The sequence below is a fragment of the Marmota marmota genome, unplaced genomic scaffold (genome assembly GCF_001458135.2).
Source record: "Marmota marmota marmota unplaced genomic scaffold, marMar, whole genome shotgun sequence".
NCBI classification, from domain to species: Eukaryota; Metazoa; Chordata; class Mammalia; order Rodentia; family Sciuridae; genus Marmota; species Marmota marmota.
This window is the reverse complement of record NW_026000294.1, coordinates 725,783-738,772: the sequence shown is the minus strand read 5'-3', so window position 1 is coordinate 738,772 and position 12,990 is coordinate 725,783. Positions and strand designations below refer to the sequence as shown.

Genomic DNA, 12,990 nt, shown 5'->3' with positions numbered 1-12,990 from the left:
GAGGAGGAGGAGGAGGAGGTGGTGGTGGCGCCGGCGGCAGCCGCGGTAGCTGCCAGTCCAGAACAGAATGATGGGCAACTCTCACCACAAGCAACCGAGGAGTAAGAGCCAAAGCAGGATGCATTCAGCAACAGGTACTCTCTTCCTTTCCCTCCTTTTTTCTGGGGCTCCTTCAGCCAGGGCCTCCCCCCACCCACCTCGCTGCTGCCGCGCTGCAGGGCCCCTGACCCTCGGCGCGACTTGCAGGGGCTGGCAGGGGGCGGGGAGAAAGTCTGAGGGAGATGCGGTGAACTCCCAGCTCCCCTGCTCCTGTGCCAGGCTGAATTGCGTAAGTCTGAGCTCCCTGAGCTGGCAGGAGCTGGCTCCTTCTCCAGCAACCCCGTGTAGCCTCTGGAGGGTGGCTGGAGTATCTGGGAAGTGAGCAACGTGCCAATGACTGAAGTTTATTGCTAGGACTGTGATTTCTCGCTGGATCCAGTAGGCAGAGTCTTGGAACCATGCATGGCTTATCCTTTACAATCCTCCTTTGTTATTCAAACCTTCGCCTCCCCGCAGCCCCCATGCTCGCCCCGCACTTATACACCTACACCTCTCCTGGCTCTTTATGTCCTATGCTGCATGCACAGAATGATCCAGACAAATTCGTTTCTTGCTGTGTAATGCCCTGCCCCCCATCTCCCTACCCCAGCCCTGGCAGAGCTCTTCTCACTGCATGGACAAGAGCATTGGCCAGCCTTGAGTTTTTTGCCCTCCTACCCCTTGATATATTCTGCTTTGCCCCTTGGGCCCCTTCAGACATGGGCTCAAGGGTGCTGACATAGTTTTCCCCAACAACTTCTTCCTGGATGCTCACGGTATGGAAATTGGGGTCTGAAGACAACTTTTCTTAGTTCACCTTTGCAAGGTGGTGCAAGAAGGACATGGTAGCAACTTGTTCCATTCACCCTGGCACCTACCCCTTGGCCACTCAGAAGCACCTTTGATTGCTACCTGGGGTCAGGCCTCATGTACTAGGACCAGTGCACTTTCTCTTCATGCTCTCCTTCCTCTTCCATGGTGTTCTCTCTTCCTTCTCAGAGGCCCTCCTCACACAGAGTCCTGGAGAAGCCCAGAATTCCCTTTCTGATCATTTGGGAAATTCTCATTCACCACTGAGGCCAGTGGAAAGGAAGGAAAAGTTTTGCCAAGTTTAACTCAAGTTTACCACAAGAAAGCAATAAATGAATTGGTGTTTTGCTGAAAGCATTCCATGCTCAGGTCCCAAGGGTTGCCTCTGCTTCTTCTTGGGGACTCAGCTGGACATGCACTTGAGAGCAGTTGTCTAGAGCCAACCAGTCCTGGGGTAGGGGGCATCACATGGTGTCAGGGAGAAGGAAACTACAGGAAATTCACTTTGGGATGTGCTGGCAGACTGGGTAACAACTGCTGGGGGTCCACCTGTCAGAACACAGCTTGTTTGGCTTCCTGAGTGGGCTGAATTTGGGTTCCTGTGGTAGACTGAGCCAAGGACAGATTCTGTTGAAGTTTCTTTGGACTCTTGGGGGAACACACTCCTCTAAGGCTAATATTAGTAGGTGAATGGTACCTCATAACATCCTGCTTCTCTGCCAGGGAACTGGAGGCTTCAAGCCTTACTGGTGTTACACAGCGATGCTCTTTGCAGCCTTATCTGGGAACTTGAGGATAACTTTCCACATACTTGCTGGTGTGACAGGTTGGGACAGTCATTGGCTGCTGCCATTTCTTAGATGTTGCTTTGTATCTTCAATGGCAGCTCCAATCCAGAGTCATCCTGGAGGCAGCAGCTATGGGAACAGTCTCTGGTAGCAGGAAGAAGTGGCCTCATGACCACTTCTCCTTCCCTCTCCCTTCCATCTCCTGGCCTTCACCCCCAACACAATGTCTTCTCTATCACATCCCTAGGCAGTCTCAGAGTCCCTAGTAGAGCACTCACTCCCACTGGACTAACTTAGAGAAAAACAATGGTTATCCTTCTACCTACCAACTGCCCATAGGATGGTCAAAGATGGAAGACAAACCAGGTATGGTGGCACATGTCTGTAATTCAGCTAATCAGGATTCTGAAACAGGAGGATATTGAGTTCTATGCCAGCCTGAGCAATTTAGACCTTGTCTAAAAATAAAAATAAAATAAAATAAAAAGTGCTAAAGATGCAACTCAATGGTAGAGTGCCTGCCTAGTGTGCACAAGGCTCTGGGTTTGATCTCCAGCACCAGGAGCAGGGGCTGGGGGTGGAAGGGAGGGGCAACCACTGGAAATAATCAGCTCATGGTCTCAAGGAGAGAGTGACCCTGACTATAGGATATATTTCTGTCCTGCAGTAACTAGGAAAGGCTTTGTGGATGAAGAAGCATTTCTTCCTTTGCCCACCCTTTTATGCAAATATCCTTTCCTCAGAGTTCTCTTAGGCTTGTGACTTTTCTCTATACCCTCTCCCTTAGCAGTGCAGGCCACACCTGAGGAGACCACCTCTATAGGCATGGCCTCCAGATCTCTCTTTGCTGCTCAGACTAACTAACATGGCCAACTTCTCCATCTCCACCTGAATGCCCCACAAGTATCTCCCACTAAACTGAGCATATCCTGTCCCCTTTCTCTCTTCCATTTTCTTTTAATAGCACTACTATTTTTCTAGTAACCCAGACTAGGAACTTGGGAATCATGTTCACTTCTCTCTCTCCCTCACCTCACACCTACAGTTTTAACTCATTCCTTCACCCAGCCATTCATTCATTATTGAGACTCCCTCTGAGACACAGTTACTCCTCCTCTTATTCCACTGCCAGCATCTGAGTTGAGACCTTTATCCACTCTTGCTTATTCTTAAACTGGCTCCTTGCCTCCACATTTGTCCTTCTAGCCATGCCTAATACAGCAACCAATGATCTCCCCGGCACTCTTGCTGTGAACCCAAGCCCTGTTAATTTGGGTCTAGTGGGTCAAGATTGTTTCCCAGGTATGGAGTGGATCCCAGGAGGCCCAGAAGATCACTGTATGTGGTAGAGAGAAAACTCTTCTTACCTTTTAAGGTTCTGTTATATTAATACATATTTAAAAAATACAGCTAGTATATCAAATATACAGATTCTCATATATATTTTTTATTGGGAAAAGGTTAAGTGTTTTTAAAGTCTTTTTGAATAAAATAATTAGATAGTAGTACATGTGGTGCATGAGAATGGCAAAGGTTGAGAAACTGAAACAACAGTGCTTGAGGTTTGAGAAGCACCAATTACTAAGGTAAAGTGGGTGTTCCTTAATCATTTTTAGAGACCTGTGACCAGACTCTGCCTAATTCTCCAGCCTCACTTGCTGTCACATCTCACCTTGAACTGGATGGTCTAGCCATATTAAATGACTTGTGGTTCTCCAAAATTCCCCATTCTATATTTCTATGCCTGAAGCACCTCCCCCAAACCCCATCTCCTCCTGGCAATTTCCTATTCATTCTTTAAAACCCTTATCCAATGTCACATCTTCTCTTCCATTAACTGACCTCCTTCCTCCATACAAAATTAATGAACAGAGTCCATCACTCCTTCTTCTGTTCTAATCTGGTACCTTTTATATAATTTTATCAGTGCTGATATTGTCATTTTTGTAGTTATTATTGAATGTTTGTCTCCTCTAGGAAAACATGAGCTTTTCAAAGACTGCAACTTGAAAGGGTGGGGAAAATGAAAGAGTTGGAAAGAGCCTTTAACCAGAACTCAGAAGGCTTGGCTTCTGGTCTCTCTTGCCTGTGAACCTGCAGGGAGAATCTTAGGCAAGTCATTTACCTGTTTGACCTCCATCCTTTGGCTATAAAAAGCTAGGAATCCTTAGGCGGGTTCCTTAGCATGATTGCAGAATGTTAGGAGAATGTAGTGTGAGCTAGCTAGGAAGAAAGTTGAAATTACTTTTCAAGTGAAGAAGAGTGATGATGATTGCAGATGGGGGAAACACTGTGGACCTTTGCCCTGTGGTCTGGAGCCAGAAGTGGGCCAGGCATGTTTGAAAAACCACAGGGAGCAGCCACGTGAGCTGAGCCTAGTAATGGTGCAGCTGGATGGGGTAAACAGCTGCAAACAGCAGGAGGGGGTGGGGGAGGAGGTGGGACAGTTATAGCATGTGAAATCCCAGCAGGGCGACCTTAGAGCACAGGTTGCTTTAAGGCTGGAAAGCCTTATCTGCCAGGCTTAGAAATTGGAATTGATTTCTCACTCACTCTCATAGCCCCTTTTACCTCTTGGGTATGTAAATGTAGCCTTGTCGCCCTGTGAATCTGTATGTATTATGGAAGGGGATGTGTGCTAATGTCATTGCCACTATCCAGCATGTGCATAGTTGTGCATATAGGAGCCATCTATTTGAACTAGTATTCCACAGAGAAGAAAAAGGGAACCAATATTCGTCACACACCCACACCTATTGCATACCCACACCTTTTTTTTTTAGTACCAGATTGAACTCAGGGCCCCTCAACCACTGAGCCACATCCCCAGCTTTATTTTGTATTTTGTTTAGAGACAGGGTCTCACTGAGTTGCTTAGCACCTCGCCATTGCTGAGGCTGGCTTTGAACTCGATAGCCTCCTGTCTCAGCCTCCTGAGCTGCTGGGATTATAGGTATGCACCACTGTGCCCAGCACATACCCACACTTTTCATCCGCCACTTCACTTACCACTCAGAACAGCCACCAGACAGGGACTATAAATGCCATTTTACAATTGAGAAAACTAAGACTCAGAGGGAGAGCTGCCCCATGATCTGATAACAAGAAAGTTGTGGAGCCAAGATTTGAAGCCTAAATCTGTCTGCCTTCCAAGCCTGTGCCTATTGCACCATGCCATGTGCTTTTCAGCATCTTTGCAGCTGTGGAAGGAGTTAGTAACACTGGAGACAGGGTGTGGTGGAAGTAGGGGACCATGACTCTGTTCTGGTATGTTGAGCAAATCTCTATAGCAACTGGGAATGTGATCCCCAGCTTGGTAGAAGTCCCACATATGTCTGTTTGATGGCATATTTGTATTGTTGGAATAATTGAATTCATTGGAGCCTCTGTGTTGAGTCCAGAAACTAGAGTGGGGGATGCCTGAGCTAGTGAGAAAGTGGAGGGTTCTTGTATTTAAGCCTAAACCTGGTGTTATCAGAGGCTTCAGATCCAGAGAGAACTGGTATCATGCTGATTTCCAACTTCCTCCTCCCCCCAAGCAGATGCACCAGCACTGTGAGCAAGGTGACCTGTGCTTCAGTATGAAAATGAGTCCCCAGTCTCTTACCCATGTCTAAATAAAATGAAAGAATCACCTCATTGCATTTGCAAGGCATTTTGACAATTGACCTGGCCCTGTCATTGAATTTCTCACCAACTCTTTTTTTTTTTCCTGCAGTACTGGGGATTGAAACCAGTACTCTACTACTGAGCTACATCTACCCAGTCCTTTTTATTTTATCTTTATTTATTTTTATTTAGGTAAGTAATGGAGATTTTTAAAAATTATTTTATTTTTTAGTTATAGATGGACAATATTATTATTATTATTATTATTATTTTACATGGTGCTGAGGATCGAACCCAATGCCTCACATGTCCTAAGTGAGTGCTCTACTACTGAGCCACAACCCCAGTCCCTGTAGTAACGGAGATTGAACCCAGAGGTATACTACCACAGAACTACATCTGCAGACATTTAAAATTTTATTTTTGAGATAAGATCTTTCTAAGTTGTCCAGGCTGGAATTGAATTTGTAATCCTCCTACCTCAGCCTCCTGAGTCACTGAGATTACAGACATGTGCCAACTGTACCTGATAATTTCATTTTTAATAGCAATATAATGGAAGCTGAAATGACAGAGAGAAGGAAGTCATTTGGCCCCTATTCTTCTGGGGGCTTTCTTCCTAAAGATATAGCTACTAATCAGATTTAATGAGTCTATTGGAAGTTATGGAAGAAGTTAAAATTCTAGGCCCCCAAATTATTTCCTAGTGTTCCTTACCTCCCACAACTGTCAGTCATGCAGTTAATTGTCCCTGTTCCCCAGGGAACATGTCTTTTTCCTAAAGACATATTTCCTAACCAAACTTAATGAGTCCATTGGAAGGTATAGAAGAAGATAAAATTCTAGACCACCAAACATCCTAAGGGTTGGGGTCAGTCATGATACCCCTATATTTTTTAGGCCAGAACTAGAAGGAGGCTAACAGTGGGTGTACAAAAAATGGAATGGTCACCCTAATGTCAAATTACAGTGGTATGGCTAAGTAAATATGATATATACAACCTCACTGAAATATGGTGAATGTGCTGAGGATGTGGTTCAGTGGTAGAGCACTCACCTAGCCTGTACAAGGCCCTGGGTTTGATCCCCAGCCACAAAAATCATGAAATATTGATGGAGCCATGTGAGAGCTAGTTATGAAGACTATTGATCAACATGGACAATGCTTATAAGAAAGTATAACATACAAAAGCATAATATAAAACTGTCCCTATGCTGAGCTATACAAATCCTGAATATAGTCAAGAATGGGAAGAGAATTGTGATGAAATGAACTTGATTGATTATGGGTTGCAGGTTTGGTGGGTTTTTTCTTTCCCTTATATTTCTCTTAATGTTATAATGTTGTTTGTGCAAATAATAATAAAATAATTAACACAGAATAATTTCACTGGCAAATCATTTTATCAAACAAGCCATATCATTTGCTTGAATCAGGAAATATATTTGAAAGACCTCAATAAAAATTAGGTGTCTTTCAGCCAGGTGCAGTGATGGACCCCTGTAATCCCAGCAACTTGGGAGGCTAAGACAGGAGGATCGCAAATTCAAAGTCAGCATCAGCGATGGCAAGGCATTGAGCAACTCAGTGAGACCCTGTCTCTAAATAAAAAATACAGAATAGGGCTGGAGATGTGGCTCACTAGTTGAGTACCCCCAAGTTCAAAAATAAAAACAAAAAAAAATTAGTTGTCTTACTTTGTGGAAAGAGGGAGCCACAAAGAATGGGGAGATGCGGTGAAATGAGTATAGGGTCTTTGGAGGAAGTTATTTCATTCTTTGTATCCTCAGTTTTCTCATCTGCAGTGTGAGGGTGATAATAACCACAACCACCTTAACAGAGCTATGTCAGGAAGAAATGCTCTAGAATACCTACTTTGTTTGTTCGTTTGTTATTGAGGTGGGGTCACACTATGTTACTTAGGTTGGTCTTTAACTCCTGGGCTGAAGCTATTCTCCCATCACAGCTTTTCAAGTTCTGGGACTACAGGTGCACAATACTGCACCTGGCTTGATCCAGGGTATTCTAAAGGAACTTGCAAGGTGTAAAATGCTCCATAGCATAAAGCCTTACTGTAATGTGTATACAAATACTTTGAAACAAAAGTGCCAGATACTGCTATGGTTTGAATATGGTTTGAGTGTATACCTCAAAGTTTCACGTGCTAAAAGGTCAGTGTGGAGGTGTTGAGGTGGTAGAACCTGTAAGAGGTGAGACCTAGTGGAAGGTGGTGAAGTCACTGGAGAGACACACCCTCAGAAGGGATTAATGTACCTCTCATGAGACCCTAGTTAGTTCCTATGAGAATCAGTTGTTACAAAAGAGCAAGCCTGGACCCTGAATCCCTCTGGTTTCCTGTCTTGCCATGTGATTTATTCCTATCACACATGTTGCCACCATAACAACATCTGCCATGTTGTGATGTAGCTAAGGAGACCCTCACCAGAGGCCAAGCAGATGGGGCCACCCAATCTTGGACTTTCAGCCTCCAAAACTGTGAGCTAAATAAACCTCTTTTTCTATACATTACTCAGCCTTGAGTATTTGGTATTTGCAACAGCAAAAATGGACTAATTCTGGTAATGTTCAGCACTGCTCCCCCATAGATAACAAAACCAGCCTGAGCCTGTGCTACCAGGTGGCTTCAGGTAGCAGCCACCCTGTCTTCTTTGAGTGTAGGTGCCATTGAAATTTGATGAAGCAAGTGAAGCTTTCTACTTCTAGTCTTGGCTGGGGAATAATCAGGAAAATATTATGTTTTCCTCCTCCTCTGAAATGCTTAACCTCTGTGGAGAGATCAGAATGACTTATTAAGAACATGGTGAAGGGGCTGAGGATGTGGCTCAAGTGGTAGCGCACTCGCCTGGCATGCGTGCGGCCCAGGTTCGATCCTCAGCACCACATACAAACAAAGATGTTGTGTCTGCCGAAAACTAAAAAATAAATATTAAAATTCTCTCTCTCTCTCTCTCTCAAAAAAAAAAATTAAAAAAAAAGAACATGGTGAAGACTTCCACTGCTGCTCTGGTTCTCAGTGACTTGGACCACTTATAAGTCATGTGTTTCTTTAGACAACTGGCCTAAGAAACTCTTAAAGCTTCCATTGCCTCCTTGGTCAGCATAGGATGATTGTGAGGATGAAAATGCTGCATGTGAAGCATCTGCTATGTAGTAAGCAAGGGGCACTTGTCTTGTGAGCTGCCATGTTATGCCTTAAGACTATCAGAATAGAAGTGTCTCTAGGGATCACTTGATCTCAACAGGAGTTGAGGAGGATGTGGAGGAGCACAGTGTGTTTATATGACCATGACTATCATTATTTTTGTGTCAGCATTGAAAAGTCTTCAATGGAAAAAGCAGACTTTTTGTCTCTATCATGTTGGAACCTAGGTATTTGATTTATTTTATGTGGGGCTAGGGAACCCAGATATTTTAATAAAGATGAGGCATATGCTTAGAAATCATGAACCTCATTTTATAGCCACACAGAGAAGATGTGATATTCCCAAGGTCACCCAGCTACAGAGATTAATGTGGGCAACATTTTAGTTGCTGTCCTACAACTACTGCCACCAATGACCCAGAGTTGTCCTTGTAACTTTTGGGATTTTCTCATTACTGTGGTGGAAACCCCCTGGACCACATGGCCATGACTGTGACCGTTACCAACCTGGGAGAAACGGACAGGGTTCTGACATTGCAAAGAGGCCAAGATATGCTTGAAATGACAAAAAAATATATCCCTAGTAGGAAGTCCTACACAATAACGGGTGAGTTCCTCATCACCTGTAGGTAGTACCTCCAAATAATCTGAGCTTGTATGACCTCCTAAATGCCATCTGCAGCCCTGAGGAGTAAATGAGCTTAGATGAAACCTTCGTTTCTCTCAACAACAGATTTTCTATTCCAAAAATCAGTCTCCTGTCAAGTTCTCCCAGAACACAGATGGAGGGAGGTGTATGGAGTCCCAGGAGCAGGATGAGACTCCCACTTGCCCCTTGCCATTTGGTTGAAGTGTTTTTTGAGTTCTGTTTCTGGCATTGGGGAGGGTGGGCCAGAGCTGCCTCTTTAAATTCCTTCTGTGGCCAGGACAGAGGGGTTGGGTGGTGCTATTCAGGCCTTTTAAGCTTATCTCAAAGATGTGCTGTGACCCCCTTGCCATATAAGAGATAAAAGGCACGTGCCATCCCTAGCACAGTGCTCCTTTGAAATATTCCTACCCACCTGCTATGTAAAGCACCTGCTATGTACAAGCAAGGATTGCATGTGAGCTACCTTCATTAACACTGAAGACTCTTAGAGCATTTGGGACTTAGCTCCTGCTTCCAGGACCTGGCTTTGGGATTTTCTGGCTTCCTAGCCTCACTCTTCACACTTCTGCCCCTGGCCCATGGCAGAACACTGCTGCTGCTTCTATTCGTTCCCCTACCAGACTCGATAAATCTACCCCTGCATCATGATTATCTTCCTGGATATCTGCCCCAAACTTTAATTCTGTCACCAGTCCCCTCCTCTTCCCTGGGTGGTCCATGGCCTAGCTTGGGGAACAGGTGCTGTCTACTTAGGACAAGGAGCAAAGTTGAAAAGGTTAAGATCTCTTTTGGTGGCCAACCACAGAGCTAAAGGTCACACTGCTGGGTCTAAGGATCATTCCCACCATCATCTGGCCTCCAACCCCCCCAATAATCAAGTCCATGAAACTTACACCAACTCTTTCTACACCTAGGGACAGTAGTTTACCCAGAGATCAGTAAAAAGAACCCCAAAACTTGAGTTTGAGTGATAAAAGACAAATATTGACTGAGAATCTAATTTGTAGAGTCTTCAAGTCTCAAATAATGTGACTCTGGCTATAAACAATGACAGTTCCCATTACAGTAATAGCAGCCAGCCCCAACCCAGGGGAATCTGGAGTGAGAAGTGACCTGGGAGAAGGATGACAAACTCAGGCCTAGATGAAGCAGACCAGAGGGCAGAGCCAGTGGGAGACCCAAGCTAAGGATAAGGCCAGCAACATTTTATAATGGAGGCCCTCCTGAGCCCTAGGTGGAGGCCCAAGATATTGGTCAGAGAGGCAATAGGAGGGACACTAGAAAATGCAGATATTTCGTAGGTATGAACTCATTCAGTCCATACAACAACTTTATGTTATATGTTATATGTACTTTTATTGTCTCCTAAAAGGGATATATAGATTAGAAACTGTAGATTATATAACTGCTGTATAGCTCATGAAGGCTAAGTAGCTTGCCCAAGGGTACACAAGCAGTAAATGGTAAGGCTGGGATTTGAGCCCAGGCAGTAGGATTCCCAAGGCTGTTGTTTTAGCTTCCATGTTAATCTGACAATGGCAAGAGGTAAAACATTCAGGCTGTCTTTGCCCTCTGCACTATCTGGGCTTTATACTAGATTTCAGTCCCTCCCAAGAATTAGGAATTAGCATAATGATTCTCAACCAGGGGAGATTTAGAATAATATATATCAATGCCTGTGCCCCACCCTTCAGGAATTTTGGTTTCGCTGGTCTGAGATGAAGTCCAACATGCAAGGAGCACAGAGAATAGGGTGGAATAGCAGTTTTCACAGAAGTTCCTCAACTTGAAAAAATGCACCATCTCTCCCATCCTGACAAACATCTAACTCCCATCTGCAGCTCTGCCTCTCCCTCCAGCTATGGCTCTTTCCTCTCTAACCACAACCAGATTTCCTGAGAGGTGTCTCCAATCCCCTCCCATTTCCCTCCTTAACCTGCTGCAGAATGGCCCCTGTGAAGCCATCTTTGCCAAGGTCACACCCCCACCCCACCCCATCCCTATGTTGCTAAAGTCACTGCTCAGGATCCAACCTACTACTAACATTCTTGAATGTGATAGGTGATGTTAACTATTTGTTGCCCCTAGAAACTCACCCTATCCTAACCTCAGAAACACAATACATTCTCCTTGCCAGGAGATTTCACCTCAGTCTTTTTCTGATGGATTTTATATTGTGTCTACAAATGCATTCTAAAGGTGAAAGATCCATATGCCCTAGCCCTGTCCTCAAATAATTGAAAGTCTTATTAATACAGGTGGTTTCCCCCAGGGGAACCCTCAGATTCCTTCCCTCCAGCTGCTTCCCTATCTATCTGTGCCCTGGCAGAGACAGAAAAGAGCAAAGCTCATGCTGAATCTCTTTCCATTCTGTTAGCAAGAACCAGCAATACCTCCCTTCTTATTAGAAGATGGTTACTGGAACACAGGCTCAGCCCCTTGGCCATGCTCATTTCACCAGTATAGTCATTTAGTACTGAGTAACAAAGATTCTGGCATACATAACTTGTTTCTTGGGTCCTTGTCCATCTAAACATACAGAAACAAATTTGAACAAGATATATTTTCAGTGTTTTAAAGCCAGTGATTCTCTCATGCTTTGTGCCCTAACAAATAGACTTTGCTAGAATCTGCAATCCACTGACCAGGGTAGGGGTGAGAGAAGCAGTTGAGTAAGGTCAGCAGGTTGCTTCTCATGTACTGCAGAGCTAGGTTGGACTCCAAGACTCATTGTTTTCTAGCTGTTGGGTCTTGCAAGGACCCTCCCATTCCTTTATGGGCCGCAGTTTTCTCCCCTGTTAAATGGGACCAGTTGTCTTGGCCCATGGCTAGCATGATAGGAATGAGATGACCTCTACATGCTGTCAAAAGGCCCTCTCTGAGTGCTGGAGAAATGAAATTGAATTGCATCCAGCCATAGTTCACAGACTTGTCCCAGGCTAAGAGAGAAAGTGTATATGCAAGAGAGACTTGCAAAAAACAAGGCCTATCTCTGTGCACGTCTCTCCTCTGGGAAGGAAGGGGCCTGTGCCATGACAATAGACTAGGGGCGCTGACTCAGACGGCCAGTTCCTGTTCATTTCCCCTCCCTGCAGGACAGCAGCTGAGCAGGAGGTCAGCCCTCTGTGTGCTGCTCTGACTAGGGCCTTTGGCTGAGAACTTTACCTAGAAAAAGATAAGCCCAACTCACAGATAGCTCCCCTCGCTGGTCCCGCTGTAACCAGGGACACAGGAGCAGCGTGGCCGTGGGTGTAGAGTGGGGGGAATCTTACTTTTTTAATTAGGTCTTGCTGGGCTGCCCAGGGACAACTTCATCAGGCAGAGAAGCATGTGATTGATGGGATCAAACTGACCCGGCCGGGGTGCTGGGAAACAGACTTCAGGAAGAATCCCTAGGCACCCCACTGAGGACCCCAGGGACAGGGTTTGGAACAGCGTAGAGCCCTGTCTCCAGTGTGGACCGGCAACATACTTTTCTGTTGCATGAGGATTGACTGGAAGTGGATTCTTTGTTATCCACACTGCTAGGATGGAGAGAGCCGAATCTCTCACCCTCTTCTGGAGTCGGGGAGGTGAGTGTTTGTGGAAGAAGGGTTTCGTGCTCAGCAGAGGGAAGAAGGGAGGAATTGGAGTTCGAGGTAGAGGTGCTTTCTGCAGTCAGAGCTGTGGGGCAGCAGCCTGGGCTGTCTTGGGAGGGAGTGGGTCCCTTAGAATTAGAGATATAGTGTATAAAGAGGACAAGGAGGCCACTTGGCAAAGATGCTGTACAGGAGGTTCACAGCTGGGTGGCTGTGGAGGTAGAGAGGGTGGATATGTTCACATCCCAACACAAATATTCTGGGTCCCTAAAGGGATAATAAAAGTGACTGAGGAATTGTTTGTATATGCATGC

At 45.2% G+C, this 12,990-nt stretch overlaps 1 protein-coding gene across 6 annotated transcripts in view; it reads left to right on the top strand.

Annotated features, from left to right (window-relative positions):
• Nhsl2 (NHS like 2) overlaps positions 1-12,990 on the top strand; it is a 159,731-nt gene that overhangs the window by 68,307 nt on the left and 78,434 nt on the right. For 2 of the 6 annotated variants that reach the window (XM_048797219.1, XM_048797218.1), the window contains exon 1: positions 36-134. The exons of 1 other annotated variant lie outside the window; for it this stretch is intronic. In XM_048797219.1, coding sequence (XP_048653176.1) covers positions 68-134 — 67 coding nt within the window. In that variant the 5' untranslated portion in view covers positions 36-67. Of the gene's footprint in view, positions 1-26; positions 135-11,608; positions 12,671-12,990 lie in introns of those variants that run through there. 3 more of the 6 variants (XM_015501575.2, XM_048797220.1, XM_048797216.1) reach the window with 3 other exon arrangements.